At 44.3% G+C, this 22,851-nt stretch overlaps 1 protein-coding gene across 3 annotated transcripts in view; it reads right to left on the reverse strand.

Annotated features, from left to right (window-relative positions):
- The window catches only part of PITPNC1 (phosphatidylinositol transfer protein cytoplasmic 1), a 278,262-nt gene that overhangs the window by 98,720 nt on the left and 156,691 nt on the right, over positions 1–22,851 (reverse strand). For 2 of the 3 annotated variants that reach the window (XM_053570825.1, XM_053570826.1), the window contains exon 3: positions 19,034–19,122. In XM_053570825.1, coding sequence (XP_053426800.1) covers positions 19,034–19,122 — 89 coding nt within the window. Of the gene's footprint in view, positions 1–17,606; positions 17,615–19,033; positions 19,123–22,851 lie in introns of all 3 variants that reach the window. The other variant, XM_053570827.1, reaches the window with a different exon arrangement.

The raw sequence follows: 22,851 nt of genomic DNA on the forward strand, positions 1-22,851 counted from the left end.
TGAAAACTAATGAACAGAAGTGAGACACTGGAGTCAGCTGACTTGGGCTCAAATCTGAGATGTATTGACTGGGGCAAATTATTTTACTATCCCCAGCCTCAAGTTCCCTGTTTCTAGAACGGAGACGATTCTTCTTTGCAGGAGTGTTCAAAAGATCTGTGAGATCATGTAGGCAAACCCCAGCACAGCGCGTGGTACATAGCAGGAACACAGTAAAAAGAAAAAAAAATGTGTTAGCTCTTTTCTGGAATTTTGTTTCATTGATTATTTGCATCTTCTCTCTGCTTCCTTCCCACAGTCTAAAACTATAGTGAAAAATATATATCCTTAAAAAGCAAATGAGCACAAAATTTCTTTGATTGTGTTTTTTGCTCTATGTTTCATCTGTTCCCTTTTTCTGTCTTCACAATCACGCTTATTAAAAGAGTAGTCAAGGTTCGCTGTTTTTTTTTTTTTCCACCTCTCTTACTTCTCAACCAGTGCAATTTCGTATGGAAATGACTGATAATCAGAGAATTGCCAAACCAGCATCCCTTTCCCACCAGCACCCGAAGACTTGCACTGCCGAGTATGTTTGGGCCAGTCCTCTGTCCTGAGTATTAGTTCCTTCTCAGCCTCTCTTCCCCCTCCAGCCCTTCTGTAGACATGGTCCCTCAGGTCCCATGCTCCAACCACTTCTCTTCTGTTTGTTTCAGAATCTCACTCTGTGCCCAGCCTAGAGTGCTGTAGCATCAGTCTAGCCCACAGCAACCTCAGACTCCTGAGTTCAAGCGATCCTCCTGCCTTAGTCTCCCCAGTAGCTGGGACTACAGGTGCTCACGACAACACCTGACTAATTTTTTCTATTTTTAGTAGAGATGGGGTCTCACTCTTGCTCAGGCTGGTCTCAAACTCCTGAGCTCAAGGGATCCTCCCCCCTCAGCCTCCCAGAGTGCTGTGATTATAGGTGTGAGCCAGTGTGCCCCACCAGCCTCTTTTCTCCTTGATCCAACCCCCTTTCCCTGGTGACCTTATCTGCTTTTGAGTTTTCAGAATCATATTTTGCGAAACCTCCCCCATCGACATTTCTAATTCTACCTTCTCTCCTCTCACATTTCCAAGTGCTCACCGGCCATCCCCAACAAAGGTCCTACAGGTATACCAAATTCAAAAGGTCCACTTATTGTAGTAAATTCCATAACCCGGTAGCTTAAAACAACATCAACATATTCTCCCACAGTTCTGGAAGCTATAACTCTGAAATCAAGGTGTCGTAGGACCACACTGGAAGAACCATTCCCAGCCGCTTCCAGCTCCTGCTGGCCTCCAGAATACCTGGGCTTGAGGCTGCATCACTCTAAACTCCACCTCCGTCTTCACATGACCTCTTCCCTCTGTCTCTGTTCACTCTCATCTTTTTATAAGGACATCAATCATTGGATTTAGGCCCATCCTAAATCTGGGACCACTCCCTCCATCACCTCTATTTTTTTTTGTAGTTTTTGGCCGGGGCTGGCTTTGAACCCATCACCTCTGGTATATGGGGCTGATGCCCTACTCCTTTGAGCCACAGGTGCCGCCCACCTCCAACACTTCTAGATGCTAGGCTTCTCCCACACACCTACAGTTTTCTCCACCCCAAATTTTCTTCCTAAACCTTACTCGCAGACCATCTGAAGCGCTACTTCCAAGTGATTATCTCACGTGGGCAGGCAGCATGCTATCTGTCCCTTCATCATGGCATGTATCTCCTTTGCCGTCATTACTATTTGTCATTGAGGTACCTGGCTCACCAAATGGATGGTGAGGTCCCGCACTGCTCTACTTACTCTCCCATCCCTAACTCCACAGCCACGAGGAACGGTGCACTCAGAGTAACCCCCGTTGTTCAGATGTCCAAGGATCTCCTTTATTTTAAAGTTGCTTGAAGAATCCTTTCTGTGACTCAGAATTTTGCTTCCACTAGGAATATATCATCTCACTTAGTCATCATTAAACATCCAGGGGAGAAGGGAGCCCCTCACCTTCCAACCCTGAGCTTTCTCAAAATAGGCACTTGCTCCCTAAAGATTTTGACACATTTCCTTGGATAAGGGAGACTCCTTATCCCTGAGAGACCTGTCCGCAGTGTGGGAGTGGAGAAAAAGTTGGGAACTGTGATATAACCACACGTGAACTTGCTCCAAGAAGAGATACCTTAGGAGTGTCAGCCATGGGCTCAAACTGGAAGATGCTTTGGGGATTTGGAAGACTCCTATGCACTCTAAGGCAAAGTCATTTGGGAACACTGAAGGCTTAAAGTCCCGTTTGGCTCAAACACATGAAAGACTGAAATCTTCACAGAAGACTAAATTCTAGAGTCCCAGCCTCAGCCTTGTATGATCCCTCCTTTCCCATGAGAGCACTTGTACACAGGCTGGGCTATCCATCCTGTTACTCCCAAAGCCTTCAGAAGGGACACAATCTTTTATGCCAAGGTGGTAAGACAGTCCCTCTTGAGATTCTGTCACAATATATAACGCTTCACTTTAGAAAAGGCAGAGATTCTTTTGTTTGCCTCGAGACAGCTGCACGGCTAGGACTCAAGGGAGGTCTCTGGGAGGACAGCTAACTGGAACATGGGACCTCAGTCCTACAACCACAGGATTCCTTCCTGCTGACAAGCAGTGAGCTTGGAAGAGGACTCTATGCCTCAGATGAGACTGAAGCACTGGGTAACACCTTGAGGTCGGCATCTTGACCAAGGACCCTGCTAACCACGGCCCTTATTCCTGACCCACAGAAACCGCATGATAACAAACTTGTGTCATTTTAAGTTGTCAAGTTTGTGGGAAATTTGGTCTGCTGTAAAAGAAAACCAATACAACACCCAACCTGGCCGCCGCCTCCCTCCCAAATCCACATCTGGCTCTCATCTGAGTAAAGCCTCTCTCACTGAGGCTCAGATATGTGTGAGGGAATGGGGCATTGGTCCTCTTGCGGGCTTAGCGGTTCCACCTATCTGTGTTGTCGACCAATGGCCATTGCTTACCGCCCAGGGTGCCGGTTACTAGCAACCGAGGCCAGGAAGCTTGTCCAGATTCGGCATGCACCCATCCCACAGAGAGGAAGGATGATGATTCAGTAGAAAAATACAAGTTTGGGAGTGAAACAGACTTTAGTTCAAACCCCAGCTTCTTTCCCAGCAAACAGAGTGACTTTGGCCAAATTCCCTAATTCCTCTGTGCTTCAGGATCTTTCTCTATAAAATGGAGACAATCCCAAACGCGTAGCTGCTGGGTGAGGATTCAATGAAATGATGAGTGACCGGGGCAGGCAGTCTGACAGAACGAGCCCTAGAGAAATGTCAGCCTGCTCCACGTTGCCTCTGACCATGACACTCCCACGGGCAACGTGGGTGAGAAAACAGAGCTGGGGGTGGGGAAGATCCTCCCCTATGGATGTGCAAGGGTGCACTGGGGGTGCGGGGCTTCTAAAGAGGCGGCAGCAGGTAGGACTTGATTGGTGCTTCCCAGGGCATGGGAAGTGGCCAGGCCACAGAGCAGATTTGGGCTCCTCTAGCCTCCCTCTGGCCCCCTGACCTACTCTGCTGCTGAGGAAATGTCACCCTGTGTCTCAGGCTCAATCCTTGGCAGCTCGTCTTTCCCCTTGCTACCCCTCAATCCCCTGCAGACTTTATGCAGGGAAACCAGAACACTACCAGGATCTCCGGGACACTTTTTCTTGCCTACAGGCTTTATGCCTACTTTGTTCACGCAGTCAAATTACAAAAACCAAGGCTCAAAGAAGGTAAGAAACAGCATTATAAAACAGAAGCGGGGAGCCTTGGGAACCCCATGAGATGACTCTGCTTATAGGCAGAGGAGAGGCAATAAAGCGTGTCTGTCCCCAGCACCTGGGGGACATCAGTGAGTCACTTCTACAACAGAATCATGAAAAGTATTCACTTAATTATATCCATGGTTTGTTTTGCCCTCCAACCCCTAAAAATTGTGGCAGTGTTATGAGGAAGTGAGAGAAGCAGGCGGAAACTCTTCTACCATCCTGTTTCATTTTCCAGCTTAGATCCTCCAAGCCAGAAGAATCTGTTTGTGCTGCCATCTGCCACCTGCCCTGGCCAGCTTCCTTTGTATCTAGTATATGGGCATTCTTTCATTGACCTTCTAAACCCAATGGAATCCACCAGGATGAACTTGTTAGTGGAGAGTGATCATCAGGTACCTTAAAATCTCTAGCACCCAAAACTGAAGGTGCAAAAAAATAATGGTTGAACACGTAAATGTTGAACATATAAATGCATCTACTTGTGGGCCAGGCAAGGTGGCTCATGCCTATAATCCCAGTACTCTGGGAGGCCAAGGTGGGTGGATTGCCTGAGCTCAGAAGTTTGAGACCAGCCTAAGCAACAGTCAGACCCCGTCTCATAAAAAATAGCCGGGCATTGTGGCAGGCGCCTGTAGTCCCAGCTACTCAAGAGGCTGAGGCACAAGAATCACTTGAGCCCAAGAGTTTGAGGCTACTGTGGGCTATGACACCAGGGCACTCTACCAAGGGTGACAAAATGACACTGTCTCAAAAAAAAAAAATTCATCTCCTTTTAGCTTTTGGAAGTGATGGCAGTGGGAGATGGGGAGCTGAAGTTGGGAAAAGAATTATCAGGAAAGATAAGTGAGTTTCTGGACCTCTGCAAGACTAATTTCCAGACCCAAACCTTCCCAGGTTCAGAGTCGGGGAATGAAAGCAGCACATGCAAAGTGCACGGAGCTGAATTTCCAATTCACTGCAGACATGCTTCGGAAAAAATGAAAGAGCTATTTTTGGGTCTAGTGATTGATTATGGTTGCTATGGCAATAAGAAACACTCATAAGAACAAAATGGAATATAAGCAAACCAAAGTCTTAAAGAGAAAGGGTCAAATACACCAGGAATTTCATAGTTTCTGGGGGGTGCTGGGCCTCCCCCCACACACTATCTCCGCACCCTGCGTAGAAAGGCAGGGGATGGTAGCTGCAGAAAACAGGGCCCGCAGGGCCCAGTCTGAGGTTCTCCAGGGCTCTGCACTTCAGAAGCATGGAATGGCAAAACTTCTGGTAGAAAGTGCACCGTTCACTTTGAAGACTGTCACTATCATCATCAAAGGATGCTGTCAGCACCCAGCCTGCAAGCTAAAGGGTACTAATCCTACCCTTCCAGTTCACAATGCAAAATTAAAATATTCTCTATATCAGTGCATTTCTAAAACCTACTTAATGATGCTTCATTTGCTGAGCTTGTTGAAAAGAGATTCCAGTCCTCCCTCCTGATCTTTGCTCTCAATAAGCTGGTGGAATCCAGGAAGCCGGTAGAATCCAGGAAGCCACCATTAAACTCAGGAGTTGTTCTTCCCTTTTATTAAAAAAAAAAAAAAAGCTTTATTCAGGTGCCATCTAATTCACTCGTATGAAGTATACCAGTTAATGGTTCTTGGTCTATTCAGAGTTGTGCAGCCTTTCCCACAATCTAATTTTAGAACATCTTCATCACCACCGAAAGAAGCCCTGTATCCATTAGCAGTCACTTACCCGGTCCTGTCTCCCCACAGGGTAAGTAACCACTAAACTACTTTCTGTCTCTACCCATCTGCCTAGTCTAGACATTTCATATAAATGGAATCGTAGAACACGTGGTCCTTTGTGTTGAGGTTATTTCACTTAGCATGACGTTTTCAAAGTTCACCCCTGAACTTGTTTAGTGGTATAGAACAATAACCCACTGTTTGGATCTACCAAATCAGATTTAGCCATTTATCAGTTGATGGACATTTGCTTCTACTTTCTGGCTGTTATGAATACTACTGCCTGGGCATCCCTGTCTGGACATGTGTCTTCATTTCTCTTGGGAATATATCTAGAGTGGAACGGTTGGCTCATGTGGTAACCCTGTGTTTAACCTTCTCAGGGACTTCCAGATGGGTCCACTATCCCAAAGCAGCTGCACCCCCATACATGCCCACCAGCCACGTACGAGGGTTCCAATTTCTCCACCTATGTGATAACACCTGTTATTGCCCAGGTGTTTCTTAACCCTGGAAGGTTCTGGGATCCCTGAATGATGATCCCAGGGAGACATAGTCAATACTCCACGTGTCTAATCAGGGCCAGACAGACATGACCTAACACTGAGGAGTAAGGACAATAGTGTTCATTCTGTACTTACTGTCGATGGGCACTGGTCCAAAGTATTGCATATGTTAATTAATCTATTAACTCATTAGCCCTCATCTGACTTCATGAAGGTATACTATCAAGATCTCCATTTTATAGACAAAGGCACAGAAAAGTCCAGCAGTGTGCTCAAAGTCACTCAAAAAATATACAAGGGAGCTGGGGTTCAGCCCAGGTTGTCTGGCTCTGAAGTTCAAGTGTCTCATGGCATCGCTTGAGTATCAGGAAAGCACACAGGTGTCTCCGGGGGGACAGAGGTTAAAAGTACAGGCTTTGCTTCTATGTTTGTGCTGTGGCCACTAACAGCAGATAAAGTGTATTTGTGTGCAACTGTTGAATGACAGACGTGCCTTGCTTCAGCAAAGCCAAAATAGGAAAAATAGGGGTTACCCAAAAGATATATCGAGGAAATAATTATTCACTTAGGTAATTCACAGTAGGGCCAGTTGCGGTGGCTTATGCTTATAATCCTAGCACTCTGGGAAGCCAAGGTGGGAGGATCCCTTGAGCTCAGGAGTTCAAGACCAGCCTGAGCAAAACTAAGATTCCGTTTCTAATAAAAGCAGAAAAATTACCGGGGTATGGTGGTGCAGGCTTATAGTCCCAGCTACTTGGGAGGCTGAGGCAAGAGAATCGCTGAAGCCCAGGAATTTGAGGTTGCTGTGAGCTGTGATGCCCTGGCACCCTACCGAGGGCAACATAGTGAGATTCTGTTTCAAAATAAATAAATAAATAAATAAAATAAAAATGATATCAAAATGTTCTCACAAAGGAGACTAGTGAATTATGGGGTCTTTTATTTCTGTGACGAACATTTTTATAATCATGGATTTTACAATAAAGATCTACTTCTTCAGTAAGCAGAAAAACTTCAAATACAAGACAAAAATAGATGAATATTTCAAGCATATCCCAAAGTAATTTTATTATCTCTATAGGAAGTCACAAGATCTCCCAAAATTCTCATAATTTTAGTCTACTTTAACTTAAAGAGAGGTCTATTATAAAGAGCCCTGTGTTGGTTAATTTTAGGTACCACTTGCCTGGATTAAGAAATACCCAGAAACCTGGTAAAGCAGTATTTTGGGTGTATCTGGGAGAGTGTTTCCAGAAGAGGGTAGCATGTGAATGTGCGTGGACTAGGTGAGGAAAAGCCACCTTCAATGTGGTTGGGCACCATCCAATCTGCTGGAGGCCCAGAAAAAACAAAAACAGAGAAAAGTCGAACACATGGAGCTATTGGCTGGAACTTGGACACATTTTTCCTCTCCTGTCCTTAGATGACAACTCCAAACTCTCTAGCCTTTGGACCTCAGAATTTATGCCAGCAGCCCCTGGGATTCTTGGGCCTCCAGCCTCGAGTCAAGAGTTATATCATCAGCTTCTCTGGTTCTGAGACCTTAGGACTTGGACTGAGCTATACTATCAGCATCCCAGGGTCTCCAGGCAGATTGCCTGTCATGGGACTTCTCAGCCTCCATAACCACATGAGCTAATTCCCTGGAAATGCCCTCTTGTCTGTGTGCGTGTGTCTGTCTGTCTATCTATCTATCTATTTATCTATCTATCTATCTATCTATCTATCTATCTATCTATCTATCTATCTATCTATCTCCTATTGGCCTCTCTGGCAACCCCTTACTAACATAAGCCCCATTAAGTGAATGGATGAATTGCAAATCCGGAGGGTTTGGGAGCTGCTACTTCACATGGTTCCTGTCTCGCATACATCACACTTACTCATGGTCTTTAGAACAGAGCAGGATCTGAGAGGCGATGCAGTTTTGTAGCTTTCAAACCATTTCTACCTGGCGTCAGAGTTCTTTCTTCAAATAAAACATTATGCAGGGACATGATGGCCAGCAAGCCAAGTTTGTGGAATTTCCTGGACCCAGAGGAGGGCCTTTGAATACCACTCAAGGATGAGACCCCTCCGCCCAGTAACTAGGCGCATATTCTTGGTCACCAGCACAAACCCACAAACCCTGCCCTGTCTGACAGCAGTACTTTACAAGGGGGCTTTGAATCAAGAATGGTAAAAGAAGTGCTGAGAAGCTACCCTGGGTTTCAGGAAATATTTATAGGCTTTTAAAAGATCATTTTCTTGCTAGCCTTCATCTGGAACTCAACGTGTTCCTCTTGTGCCCTCTTATTCTGACAGGAAGCAACATGTGTTCCCTGCCATCCATGAACTGTCTAGACTTGACTTTCTCTCTAATGGAGGTCCCCTGAAATGACATCCATCCTTTGGTGCTGTGTTCTACTTTATTACATTAACTGTACTCCAAGGCCATAGTGGGAATGTCAACTTGAGATAGGATCATTCATGAAATTAGATTTGCAAATGTTTCCCCCTTTTACCAACAGGAGACTGACATCCAGAATGTTCTTCAGTCCCAGTGAGAGCAGGTATGGAGTTTTGGGGTTTATTATTTTCTAAGACTCTGGGTCTGGAACTACTAGAAGTTGAGAGAAGCTTGTTTTGCTTGTGAAATAGCAGACTGAGGATGGTGAATGTTTATGCAGAGACAGATGGCAGATACCTAGATCTTAAATCCACTATTCTTTTTTTTTTGAGACAGAGTCTCACTATGTCACTCTCAGTAGAGTGCTGTAGTGTCACAGCTCACAGCAACCTCCAACTCTTGGGCTTAATCAATTCTCTTGCATCAGCCTCCCAAGTAGCTGGGACTACAGGGCGCCCGCCACAATGCCCGCCTATTTTTTTTGTTGCAGTTGTCACTGTTGTTTAGCAGGCCCGGGCTGGGTTCAAACCCGCCAGCCTCGGTGTATGTGGCCAGCGCCCTAACCACTGAGCTATGGGCGCCAAGCCAAATCCGCTCTTCTTTACTCTTCATCAGAAAAGTCTTGTCCTTCTATTTCGAAAGAAAGTTTGCCCTGTACTTGGAAGGCAAAACACATATTTCTCTTTTGTGCACAGAAGATCTTTAATACACATCAATTTCAAAAATGTGTCTGTCTGTCCCTCTCTACTCAGAAGCTCAGTTATCATGAAGGCAGAGACGCAAAGGAAATTAGGGGAGATACAGGGGCTGTCTTTGCTGTTCTGGGTCCTTAAGGTCATACGTGACTTTATACATAGTAAGGTCAGTGGTAATAGTGACTGGGTGGTTGGGAAAAAGTCGCAAAGGAGGTTGTTCCAGAAAAGTGAGAAGAAGAACATAGAGAAGAAAAACAGAATTTTAAAGCAAAGAGAAGGAGAGGGACGAAAGGAATTGCATGTATATAATAGAGATGAGGGCTGGGCGTGGTGGCTCACGCCTGTAATCCTAGCACCCTGGGAGGCCAAGGCAGAAGGATCCCTCGAACTTAGGGGTTTGAGACCACCCTGAGCAAGAGCAAGACCATTTCTACTAAAAACAGAAAAAATAGAGGACGTGATGGTGGGCACCTGTAGTCCCAGGTACTTGGGAGGCTGAGGCAGGAGGATGCCTCGAACCCAGGAGTCTGAGGTTGCTGTGAGCTAAGCTGATGCCATGGCACTCTAGTTTAAGCAGCAGAGAGAGACTCTGTCTACAATTAAAAAAAAAAAAAAAAGAAGAAGAATAGACCTGAGGATGAATCAGAGAGTGACTTCCCAAATATATGCCGCATAGGAAGAAAACTGTGGCCAAGCGGAACGGAACGGTGGGAGCTGAAAGAGAAGTGGAGGAGGGCGAGAGGAAGGCAGAGCACTGAAATGCGGCCGGGCCACAGCTGCTTGGGTTCCGGCCGCAGCGAGGAAATGCACGTGGGCCTCTCCCCCCTTGTGCACACTGTACCCCACTCAGACGCTTCTGTTCATTCATTAGTTCATTCAGGGATGCAGTCTCTTCTCATCCTCTGACAGGCTGAGTAACAGCAACTCACTGGAGAAGGACGGCCAGGAGGGAGATGGCCAGATACATGAATGGAAGCATGTTTTCTGAATGGGGCCCAGTTTGTCACTGGTGCGTCTAAGAAAATGGAGCAAGGAAACTAAAGTCAGGTTCATACTATCCAGGGCTGGACTTGTCGAGGCAGAAATAAGCAGAAAATGCTCATGAGTACTGACAACTACACCAGAGAAAGGCAGGATAAGAATTTAAAGAAACAGGCAGACCACATCAAAGCAAACCGTATGCTAATGGTTTAACAGAGTTGGGTATGAGTCAGAGTGAATTCCCCAAATATAGGCGGGCATATGGCTAGGTACGGAACTTTCAACTGGCAAGCTTGCACAGTTAAAAACTGTAAGAATCAGCCCTCTTCACTAACTGGGCAAATTCCTCACTTAAAAAATTACTATCAATGCTAAAATTCTGAACTAAAAAGATGGTTACATTCTCGTAGCAACACTTGTCTGGATAGTAAAGATATATACTCTCCTTACATGTGTAGTTCATGGTATCTTAGTGATCAGAAAGGTCAAGAGACATCATAGCACTTTGACGTTTATTTAATCACTGAAGTGCATTATTTCAGTGTGCTCAACATCACAGATCCTTTATTTCTACAGAAACGTGCCCCACAAAATCTTTCCAATTGTATTATTCTGATCTCACCAACTTGAACAGAACACAACTCCACAAGTATTAGTAAATTGAAGAAGAGAAATCAATTTGTTTAGTATGACAAGTAGAACATAAACAACAAAGAAGAGAAGGAGGCTTTCCTAGTGAAAGCTCTTATTGAACATTCCTTTAAACAGCCATTTTTCTCTGTTGATTGCCCTCTGCAAAGTCATTTTGAGTGGTGTCAAAAAAATGCAAACCTTTTGAAAATGTTGTGCTGGGTTATGGCAGAGAAGCAGGTTTTATCTTCTGCTCTCTGCCCTCAAAATGGCTGAATTAATTTTCTCTGAAGTACAAAGGAGAGCTTGGGAACAGCCACAGCAAATGGAAATGGGAGAATCTGAACAAACAAAACCGGCTGTTCCAAGGCTCCTGCTTCACCAGGCACTAATTGATTGGCTTGGTGAGATGTAGGGACAAATTCTGGGTCCCACACAAGGGATGTGGCATATTTGTGAATAAGCTGGTTTACAACTGGCTCCCGAGACAACCAGTTCATTTTCTGAATGGAAAAAAATCCGAATGCATAAACTCACTGCCACCCCAGTGTCCTCTGCCTTTGCTGGATGGCTTCACAGAGCTGACTTTGCTTGGAAAGGTTCTGTGTCACCGGATTCTAAAAACATTCTCATTACTCTTGGGTAATCCTCAAAAAAGTTTGGCATTTGCGTAACAGTACTCTTCAGACACCATGTTGCCCCACTGAAATGGAACTGATCCACTGCCGTATTCAGTGGGCATATAACGCTCTGATGCTGAGAGATGTTTCTGGAACTCCTCTAACTTTTAGAAGATTGGACTTACAAAAGTCCAATGTCCCATGTGTGTATTAGAACAGGAAATTGTCTGAGAAGGCCTATATTATAAAGTCTGTTTAGCTCTGTGTATCCCTTCTCTTACTTAATTGGCTGAGCATCATCTTAATTGGCATATATATATATGTACATACCTATGCATGGCATATATATATATATATGTATATACCTATGCATGGTATATATCTATATCTATATCTATATCTATCTATCTATCTATCTATCTATCTATCTATCTATCTATATATATATATGCCAATTAAGATGATGCTCTGGCCACCATGACACCAGTCTCAACCCATGGCCTGTATCTCTCCCATCTTTTCTGTGAAGTCTGGTCCAGGCCTGTGCCTAATTCAGCGGTTCTCAATCTGTGGGTCGTGACCCCTTTGGGGGTCCAACGACCCTTTCACAGGGGTCGCCTAAGACCATCCTGCATATTAGATATTTACATCACGATTCATAACAGTAGCAAAATTATAGTTATGAAGGAGCAACGAAAATAATTTTCTGGTTGGGGGTCACCACAACATGAGGAACTGTATTAAAGGGTCGCAGCATTAGGAAGGTTGAGAACCACTGGCCTAATTGCTGCCTGGCTCATAGCTGGACTGATTCTTTGTCCTAGTCCCTAAAGAAGAGCTACAGTATCTGCCTTGGCTATCCAGGGTTCTTTGTGATGTATAGACAAAGTCACTTCCTAACCAGCTAATCCCTCACTCTGTGCTCCCAAAGAAGGGACACTTAAGGGTTTTCATTCTCTTAGCTTCCATATTAGATTAAATGGCCAGATTATTGTTCTCTAATTTCCTTCTAAATAATACTAGAGGTTTGGTATAATAAACACATTCTTTCCTGGATTTGCTCTGACTTTCCTAGTTATGTAATTTAGTGGCTTCTACCACCCCTTGGCTGGGACTCAGTGGAAGGAGGGGTACGGGAGGCTCGTGAACAATGGAGGTCATCAGTCTTCACATAGAGCACCCACCGGCTCTTGGATTACTGGGGAAGCTGAGACGGCCCAGACTGGGAGTGACATTCCCATCTAAGACAGTTTAGCTGCCTTCTGATAACCTGAGTTCATCCTGGGCGACTGAGGCTTAATGCTCTGCCATGAACTGCCTTGACTCCCTTCCCCAGCTTGTCTGAGCCATCTCTGAACAATCCCACCTCTCACTGTGGCTCAATACGAATTGAGGGCGTCCTTAAAGAGTCCTTTCATTTCCCCTTGTCTGTTGCCATTTTCTTTTTCTACCTCTTTCATCTAAATAATTAAAATGCTGGGTAAGACTGACCAGCCGACCACTGCCCTTGTTCTCACCATTCTAACTCACAGAAAGACACATCTTATTTGTCACAGCCTCTTCTGCGGATTCTTATTAAATGAAGTTTTGGTGGAGTAGGGTAGTCATGGCAGCCAAACATGTATAATCTTGGTCACTGTTATCAGCTTCCTATACCTTAAGTTTTCAAATTCCTCCAAAGGACAAGAAAATCCTTTTTCCTTCCTTACTTCTGAAGCTGAATCGACTCTGCCTACTTATGCTCATCTTCAAGCATGGTGTTTTTTTTTTTAAAGCTCTAGAAAAACAAAATCAACAACTTTGGAAGGCAGCCAGTCTCCTCAGTCACCTTCCTTTTTGACTTTGCAAACCTCAGAAGAACCTGCTGGTTTTGAAGAACTGCTAGATGGTCTGTCCTCTGGAAAATTGTCATTGTGTTGTTGTTTACTGTATAATTAAGATTTTTCCCATAACCAAGCTAAAGATATTTTTCCACTTCCTGGGCAAAGGACATTTTCACATAATTCTAAACACACACAGTCACTCACAGTGAGGAAAAAGCTTTTATGTTTTGATAACTGTGATGGTGCTGAAGCCTCAGATGGCCCTAAAAAGAAAGTTCTCTTGCCTAGGTTTTGGTGCAAATGAGGACAGCATGAGGTCTAGGAAATAGTCTGGACAGTCAGATGTAATAAGACCCAGAGGATCCCAGGCACAGGCACATAGTGCTCTGGGCTAATGCTTTCTGGGAAGAGACATTGGTCTGGAGGTTTTAGAGTCCTAGGGACTGCCTCTCGGAGGAAGGGTAGGGTGCAGTGATCCTAGCTGGGAGTCTGACACTGGGGAAGTTTTGCTCTTGGACATAGAACAGGAAATATGGAGCTTGGGAAAGACATCAAGAAGAGGTATTTAGGATTAAAGGATCAGGGGATAAAGAGCCCAATTAAAAAGCATTTGAAGCAGGCAAAAAGATGAAGGCAGCTGAAAGCATCCGGCATAAATCCTGGGAGCAGACCCTGTAGTCAGAGTGGAGGGTGGGCTCTTCCCTCGGGGCTGTTGTGGGCAGAGAGCGTGAGAACACAGCTGAGTCCTAGTCAAGGGGTGGCAGCTTCAAAATGCACACTGCAGGCCTGGAGGAGTGCACTGGGGCCAGAGAGAGAAAAATCCAGATCCCCTAGTCACCGGGGAGACGGAAAGAGAAGCTGTCCTATATTTGGGATGGAAAATAAAAGTGCACTAGCTAGGAACAATGTGATTTCCCCACAGGGAATTAAATCTAGATCCTGATCTGTCATCAAAGCACCATGACCCACCCTCCAGGCAGCTAGGATCCACCAACGTCACTTCCCCACTCGGCCTAGAATGAGCATGCTATGGACTGAATCATTTCTTCAAAAATGTATACTTTGAAGCCCTGTGCCCCAGTGAAATGGTGTTTAGAGGTAGGACCTTTGGGAGGTAATTAGGTCTAGATGAGGTCCTGGGGGCAGGGTCCTCATAAGATTAGTGCCCTTATAAGAAGAGACCAGAGAACCTGCCCTCTCTCCTTGCCATGTGAGGATACAGCAAGGAGGTGGCTGTCTGCAAGCCAGGAAGAGAGCCCTCCCCAGAAGCTGAATCAGGCAGTGGCCTGCTCTTACACTTCCTGATTCCCCCAAATGAGAAATAAATGTCTGTTGTTTAACGCCGTCTGTGGCATTTTGTTAGAGCAGCCCAAGCTGATGAAAGCAGAGCAGGCTTCTGCAAGGGGCATTCTACTTCCCTTCAAGTCCAGCTCAAATGCCACTTTCTCCAAGAAATCTACTCATATTTATCTCCAGCAGAATATCTCCTTCCTACAGTCCTGTGTTTGCACTTCAATTATAACACTTATATATAACACAGGCCTTCCCTGAAACCCTGACAATTTTATATTCATCTGCTCCTATTTACTTTTCCCCAACCCTGCCTTACTCAGTCCAATCCTAAGTGAGGCAAGAAGGACCTTCCAGCTGTTCCAATAGGGCATCTGATCAGCCTTAGAGTTATTGTGGCATGTCAAGTGCAGGATAGGTTCCTGAGTGATATACATCCCATCCCTTCCCTTCCCTTGGCCCACTGAGTTTCGAACTTGAGACCCTGAGACCAGTTTTGCCATATAACTACCTCTCCCCCATCTTGTTGCCAGATAAACAACATTTTAGCATAATATGTCCTGTGCAATATTTGAGGCATCCTTATGATGAAAATTATCTACTGTTTATCTGAAAATTCAAATTTAACTGGATATCCTATATTTTACTTACTAAAACTGACAACCTTATCTCCCTAGCACCACGCCATTAAGTAACCTGCCTAAGAGTGCCATGTCCTACGCTTCCTGTCTCCTGCTTTGGGGACTGCAGCCCTGTCCCTGAACTTCAACGGCCCATGGGGAGGGCTTGGTCAAGAACCATGGTTTCCATTCTATTGTATTCTGTCTTCAGAATTTTAATACATATTCCTAAAAAATGAATACAATATCATTATACATTTTTTTCCAACTTCATTTCTCTGTTACCTATATGTTAATATTGCCTACAACTTCCACATTTCATGGTTCTGTCATGGACTTATGAAGAACAAGTGTCATCGGGTTGGGGGGCAATCAAAGTGATCTAACTCTAAAGCTCACCAGATAAAAAACTTCCTTGGAGTAGTTACATGGACAAGAATTCTCTGTTTCACAAAGCTATTGATTATATTTCAAATGAAAAGTCCGAACATAAATTTTCAAGGAAGTGGGAGGTAGAGTCATAGCAGATACTGCTAAAATGAAATAGTATCCTAGACAACTGGTACCTTGCAGTCTGATCACTGGACGCCAGTCTGCATCAAAGGACCCTAAGATCTATTCTCACTTTCCATTTTAGTGATGGCAGCTTCTAGCATTGCACGGCATATGATGATGAATGTGTAGTTACTGTGCACCAAGCACTGTGCTAAAATTTTACGTGGATTATTTAATACCATCTTCACTTACCCTTTATGAGAGAGCTAATATATTTAAACGGAGGCTTCAAGGGTCTGCTAATGTGTACTGAAGCAAGATTCAACCCATTCCAAAGTCTACCTCTCAATGATTATGCAAGTGTTAGAAGCAATGGCACTGGGGGGGTGGGGTATCTGCTATCTACAGGCGACACGCTAACAGCTTTCTTTGCATTAAATTTGGGGTTGCCAAATGAGTCTGGGGGCCAAATGTGGCCTGTTGCTTGGGTGAATATGACTACTTGTTTACATACCGTCTATGGTTGCTTTTGCAGTAATAAGAGACTATGTGAACCACAAAGCTGAAGATATTTACAATATGACCTTCTCCCGAAAATGTTTTCCAAGCCCTATGTCAGATCGTTGACTGTGTCTACTGATAGCTCTAGGAAGAAAGGATTACACTACTCTTAGAAAAGAGGACATTTAGTTCAGAAAAGTTAAGATGCTTATTCCAGAGCAGTGGATTGCTGACTTCAAAAATTTTAAATGTGCATTTTGCCATAGAGTTTCTTCTTTTTTCAAAGTTGGAGACATGGGGGAGGGGATGCTCTATGTATTCTTATAATCTCATAATAGAAATTTTAATACCCAAGCATGAGGGGATGTAATTACCAACAATCCTTTAGGTGAAATAAATATAATTTTATGAAAAACTCTGAATATTGGGCGGTGCCTGTGGCTCAGTGAGTAGGGCGCTGGCCCCATATACCGAGGGTGGTAAGTTCAAACCCAGCCCCGGCCAAATTACAACAACAACAAAAAAAACTCTGAATATTATTTCTGCTTGTTTTCTAATTCTGCAGAGGATAGATGAGGACATACTCACAGACCAGCATGAAGTTCAAGAACTAGCAGTTAGGGACCACTTGCTTAGAGACTCAGGTCAGTAAGCGGCAGAGCTTGAGGACACCCAGGCCTGCCTGACTCTAAAGCCTGTGTTGGGGCTATCTATCCATTATTTATGCATTCATTCTGTCATTCAAGAGCTGTTTATTAAGCACCTAGGATATGCCAGGTACCATGTTCATGCCAAGGGCATGATAAATCACTTTCCTCCATTTCTCTCACCATCTCTCTTTCCTTTGGCTGTTGATAGAACCTAGAAACTCAATTCTTTTCACAGCTTAATTAACCATTTTGTTGTTATTGTTACGACAGCTTGACCCGTTGGCCTCTGGGGAAACTACCACAACTCTCAACACTATAGGTTTTCTTTTTCGGGAGCGGGCGGGGAAGGTATGTGATAATAAATCTAGAGGCTCTTCGGATAGGAAGGAATTAAATTATTTTATCAAGTCACAGAGACTGTGCAATCAAAATATCTGATTAAAATAGTTTGCACACATGTCTTTCCAGGTTAGAGCTCTCCACTAACAGAACAGAACACAGCCTGTGAGTACAAGCCCTACCTTCCATCAGTAACCACTTTCATCTCTTTAATATCACATTCTTAGAAATCATTCTTCTATTATAGCAAACTATCACCAACAAAGCAAACTATTTAAAAATTACACGCAAAAGTTAATTACATAAAGTGACTATCAGGCACTTGAAATTAGCATTCGTGTTCTTGAACAAATGAGAACATTCAAATTATTGCATCATATGTAACTATAACAGCTTTCATTTAAATATTTCTGATTCTGAATTATTCCTCTTTTTAAAAATTATTACATTGATAAGACAAGTAATACAATGAAAGTTCCAATTGTCCCACTGATCATAGACAGAATATTGAAAAGTAATTAAATAAAACTTACTGTGTATTCTGATTCCACATGTTCATTCAAAGAAGAGGGGAAAGAAGAGAGACAAAATCATGATTTAGAACATGCTTACATGCAATACAAAGCCAGAGAATTAACAGATATCGATGAATTATCATTACTAACAATGTGCTAAAGAACCTTTCAAAAATTAAACTTTCATAAACACTAAATGTCTCCACGTTTGCACTGAAATTTTTTCATATGATACTACTGTGGTTGGGCAGATAAAAACAAGACAAGATTCAATTAGCCTATAGGTTTGTGGCTAATTAAAAACCAAAGAGTTGGCATTATAAAAGCAGAATTAAAGACTCATAATTCCAGTAGAACATTTCATTAACCACAAAGGAAATCTTTTGAGTGGAAAAGCTGCTTTTATAACCAATAAGAGCTTGCTATGATGATGTTCAAGTGCGATCGCGAATCTTAGTGTGTTTGAGGGCAGTAACCAAACTTCAATCTTTGTGGCCACAGTTGTGAGTACAGAGAGTTCATTCCCATTGCATTTCATGCGAGAGGGAAACTGATCTTAGATGTTCATATTATCTAATAGCAAAGGAAGTAGCTTGGGGCCAAGAGAACCAACTGACTCTTTCCTACAAATTATAGTCAAATTAGGGGGTGAGGGGAGCTGGAAAACAAACAAACCAAAAGTTCATAGACAGGCTGGGAGTAGCAGCTCACTCCTGTCATCCTAGCACTCGGGCAGGCCTCGGTGGGTGGATTGCTTGAGCTCAGGAGTTTGAGACCAGCCTCAAAAAGGGCCAGAACCTGTCTCTACTAAAAGTAGAAAAACTAGGTTGCTGTGAGCTGTGATGCCACAGCACTCTACGGAGGGCAACATAGTAAGACTCTGTCTCAAAAATAAATAAATAAATAAATAAATACTAGCCGGATGTTGTCGTGGGCACTTGTAGTCCCAGCTACTTGGGAGGCTGAGATAAGAGGATCAATTAAACCCAAGAATTTGAGGTTGCTGTGAGCTATGATGACACCATGGCACTCTACCCAGGGTGACAATGTGACACTTTGTTTCAAAAAACAAACAAACAAAAAAAAAACAGTTTGTAGACAAATTATACCAGCAAATTACTTGAGACATTTTCAGGAAACAGACAAAAATAAGGACCATAAAACCTCTAGAAATGTCACTAAAACGACCTCCATCTTCTCCATAGCCCTTTATTACAATCACTTTAAGAAGAAAGATGGAATATCTTAGCTTAACCTCCCCCCACCACACCCCTCCCCTGCGCCCCGGTTTTCCCTGATGTCCCTGTGTCAGTGTCAGGAAGAGTGCTGATGACCCAGAAGTACAAGAGCAGAGGATGAGGGAGATATTACAGGGTTTGCACAAGGCCCTTGTAAAGTCTTGAGTCTTTGCTATGTGTGGCATATGGCTGTACTAAGGGACTTACCTGTAATTGTGTAGGGATAATAGTTCCAAGCCTTCTCCGTAACATAAAATATTTTGGGGACAACAGCTCTGGCCCAGCTAGGCAGTTTGCTAAGAGGAAAGAAAGAAAGAAAATGAAAAACAATTAGAGTGTGTTCAGAGCCTCACCGTGCTACCACATCTTTCTGGAGAACATGCTGGAGACCTCAGAGGAGTTCTGAGCATCTGTCCTCTCCGTGGCCACCCCAGCTCTAAGCCTGGTCTTTACCATAGTTAGTCATTGCTTGTGTATATCTGTGTGTCCCCAGAATAGACGGGGACACTATAGGTCTGTAAGTCTCTCCTCTTCAACTGGATTTGCAAGGACATGTGAATTGAGGGCCTGAAGGTGCCCTGTTCAGAGCATTTGGCCAGCCTGGGCTTTGTCTCCGCACAGGGGTAGGGTGGAAGTGGGATGAAGGGATGTTTAAGCCCAAATAGGGCGGGGGGTGGGGGACAGAGACAAATGACAGGCTTGAGCCTAGCAACCCATGTGAGTGGTCTTTTAAAAAGGCACGAAAGCAACAGAGAGGAGCAACATGGAGATAAGAAGAGGAACAAACTACGGTCCCTCGATGACTCTAGGGCGTTGAATTGTGTCTACCCCAAAAGATAGGTCCAGGTCTCAACCTTCACCATCTGTCAATAGGAACTTATTTGAAAATAGCATCTTTGCAGATATAATTAAGGATCACAAAATGAAGTCCTCTCAGATATAGGCTAAGCCCTAATTCCATGACTGGAATCATTACAAGAGAAAGGAGAGAGAGATTTGAGACTCAGCGGCACACAGAGCGGAATGCCTGGTGAGGACGTGGACAGAGACGGGAGTTAGGCAGGAGGCTGGGAGAGAGAGGCATGGAGCAGACTCCCCCTCCGAGCCCTCAGAAACGCAACAAGATGAATTTGTGTGGTTTGAAGCCACCCAGTTTGTGGCAGTTTGTTGTGGTTTATTAGGAAACTAATGAAATCACAGAGCTACTCCTCTGGAGCAAGGGCCTGGGCAGCCATTTGCAGAAAACAAATTCTCGAAAGGCCCAAGTCTCAAGGTCTTTTATAAACCAAATACTAATGAAGTTTCATTTTGTTTTTCTTCAGAGGCAAACCCTTTAGCACAATGCAGCCCAGGAGAATTCTTTAAATATTATTTTTAAAAATATGATAGTATCTATTCCTTAAAATATATCTGCATAATTGTATTTCCCCCCAGCATCAGAACCAAAGGTTTATGTCTTTCTAGAGGCCACCATTTGCTTCTCTCCCATTCTGATGCCTTCAGCTAAGCCCCTGGGATGCTAATGTCTAGCAGGAGATCAGGCCCAGGGTGATGAGGTAGACTCTCGGCTCCTCAGGGCTGCATGTGGGCCATAAAGAACAACGAGAAACAATTTTGAATCTCAGATATAACTAGGGAAGTGGGACATCAGGCTAGAAGAACCCCAAATCCCAAACCCTTCTTAGACACAGAATGAAAAGAACAACCAGGGCCAGTAAAATACTATGTACCTTGCGTGTCATCTCAAATTCTTTCTCTCATTTCTGACAGTATCCAGGACTGGCTTTTGAAAAGACAAATATGTATTCTCAAGGGCTGGGCCAGCCCTAACCCAAGGCTTTCCTGGGCTGTTGATCAGGGTTAAAACAAAGAGGCAGCGAAGCTCCCCCAAAGTTGTGGAAGCATCAGAGAGGACCATTGCTCTCCAGTGGGCAGTGAGTCGTGAGCCACAGCAGGTTTGTAATTCACATAACAATTCTTCTTGCTGCTCTAAGGCAGAATTTTTCACTCCTATAAAATCATCTCTGCAGGAACCTCTCATTTGCCTTACGTTCACACTGCTCAAAAGGATGAGGCTGCTCCCTGACAGGAGTTTTTATAGCTTTTGCCAATGACGTATTCAGTCACCGGAGTTGACACCCAGCTCAGGTTGACACCAAGAGGGAGGAAATCAGGCTGGGTGTGGTAGCTCACCTCTATAACCCTTGCACGCTGGAGGGCAAGGTGGGAGGATGGCTTAGGACAGGAGTTCAAGACCAGCCTGAGCAAGAGTGAGACTCCATCTCTACTAAAAAGTTAGCTGAGCTTGGGGGTACGTGCCTGTAGTCCCCAACTGCATGGGAGGCTGAGACAGGAGGATCCCTTGGGCCCAGGAGTTTGAGATTGTTATGAGCTATGACCGCACCACTGCCCTCATACCCTACCAACAAAGGGAGACTCTCCCTGTCTCCGAAAATAAACAAAAACCTACTGCAGACAGAAAATCACACTGGCTTGCTGGTAGGAAATGGCTATAAGCAAAACTTTTCCTGGGTTCTTTCCTGTTGGCCCCCAGAGCAATATGCTAATGGGTAGTATAGGAAGAGACAGCTTCTAGTCACACACAAGTAGTTTTCTTGTGCTTTCAAGGGCTCCAGAATCTTCCCCAAGTGAACAACGCATTGTTCAGCTTAGGCCAAGTGCCTGTGTCTCCTACAGCATCAGAGGCCACATTCCGTGGTTCTCTTGTGGGTAGAGGCTCCATCTGTACCCTTCAAATGACTAGGTTCCTCACGAGTAGCACTCTGGGGCCCCAGTTCTTCCTTTCCCCATAATTCATTCCCTCTAGCAGTTTAAAAGCCTCCCAGCAGAACCACATTCCTAAACAACAATCATATTCTGGAAGGCGGCTGAAAAACCTTGGCAATTTTCCATTCATGTTATGTTTTCCTATTCATAAATGGTCCATCAGGACTCCAAATTCTAGAATCTGTATTTTAGCTGTTTCATCCACCAATTTATGCGGAATATGCAGCACTAAAATCAATTTGCCTTTTCCAAGAGGATGGCCTAAAAAACATGATCGCTTAGCCAAGACGGCGGATACGATTTTATGCGCCTCTTCTAATTAGTCTGGAAAGGAGGCCCCTTCTGGCATTTACCCAGACAGGTGCAGGAGGTGTTTGCGACAAGTTCCATGATATGCTATTTAAGTAATTTTTAAGCCTTCTAACAGACCTTCTCTCAGCCCCCAGGTTCCCCAGAGCACATCATTATTTGAATCATTTGTCTGAAAAAGTAACATTTATTTTTCCCTGCAGCAATGATTTATGGGGGCCTGCAGAGAAAGTGGCATTAAATTAGTCTCTGCTGTGGCTGTCACTTTCATGATCTATACTGTCACACAGCCTCCCATTCTAAGAAGAAGGCTGTCACTCAAAGTCACTTCAGGTGTCAAACAAGAGCCACAAGTTGGAATCAAGTCATCTTGGCCCATGGGCCAGGATCAGCTCTCCCGATGGCTCGTCATGCCGAGGCTCAGGCCTTAGGGGAACTAATAGAGAAGACAGACAGAACTCTAAAGGCTTTATGGAACGTGGCAACCTGCTGTCACGGAATGACACCACACCTGCTTTTGTATTCCGCCCTACACCTTTGTCAATGGTTCCCAAAGACATTTCAAAAGGTTTGGCTTCTTTACTTTTAAACTTTGGTATGGAATGTATCAGGTGGCCAGCTCCTCTGGTTTACCTGGGAGGTCTCTGGTTTGAACTCTGAAAGTCCCACATGCCAGGAAATCCCACAAGTCCTAGGCAAACTGAGCCAGCTGGTCACCCTAGAGCAGCGGTGGGCTAGAAGGAGATTTTGCCCCCCATGAGACATTTGGCGATGTTTGGAGATACTTCTGGCTGTCACAACATGGGGGGATGGGGCTGGCATCTAGTGGGGAGAGGGCAGGATGCTGCTATAATGGGTGGGACAGCCCCCAACACCAAATAATTATCCAGCCCCACATGTCCACAGCCACAAGGTTTAGAAACCTGGGG

This window comes from Nycticebus coucang, chromosome 18 (genome assembly GCF_027406575.1).
Source record: "Nycticebus coucang isolate mNycCou1 chromosome 18, mNycCou1.pri, whole genome shotgun sequence".
Classification (NCBI taxonomy): Eukaryota; Metazoa; Chordata; class Mammalia; order Primates; family Lorisidae; genus Nycticebus; species Nycticebus coucang.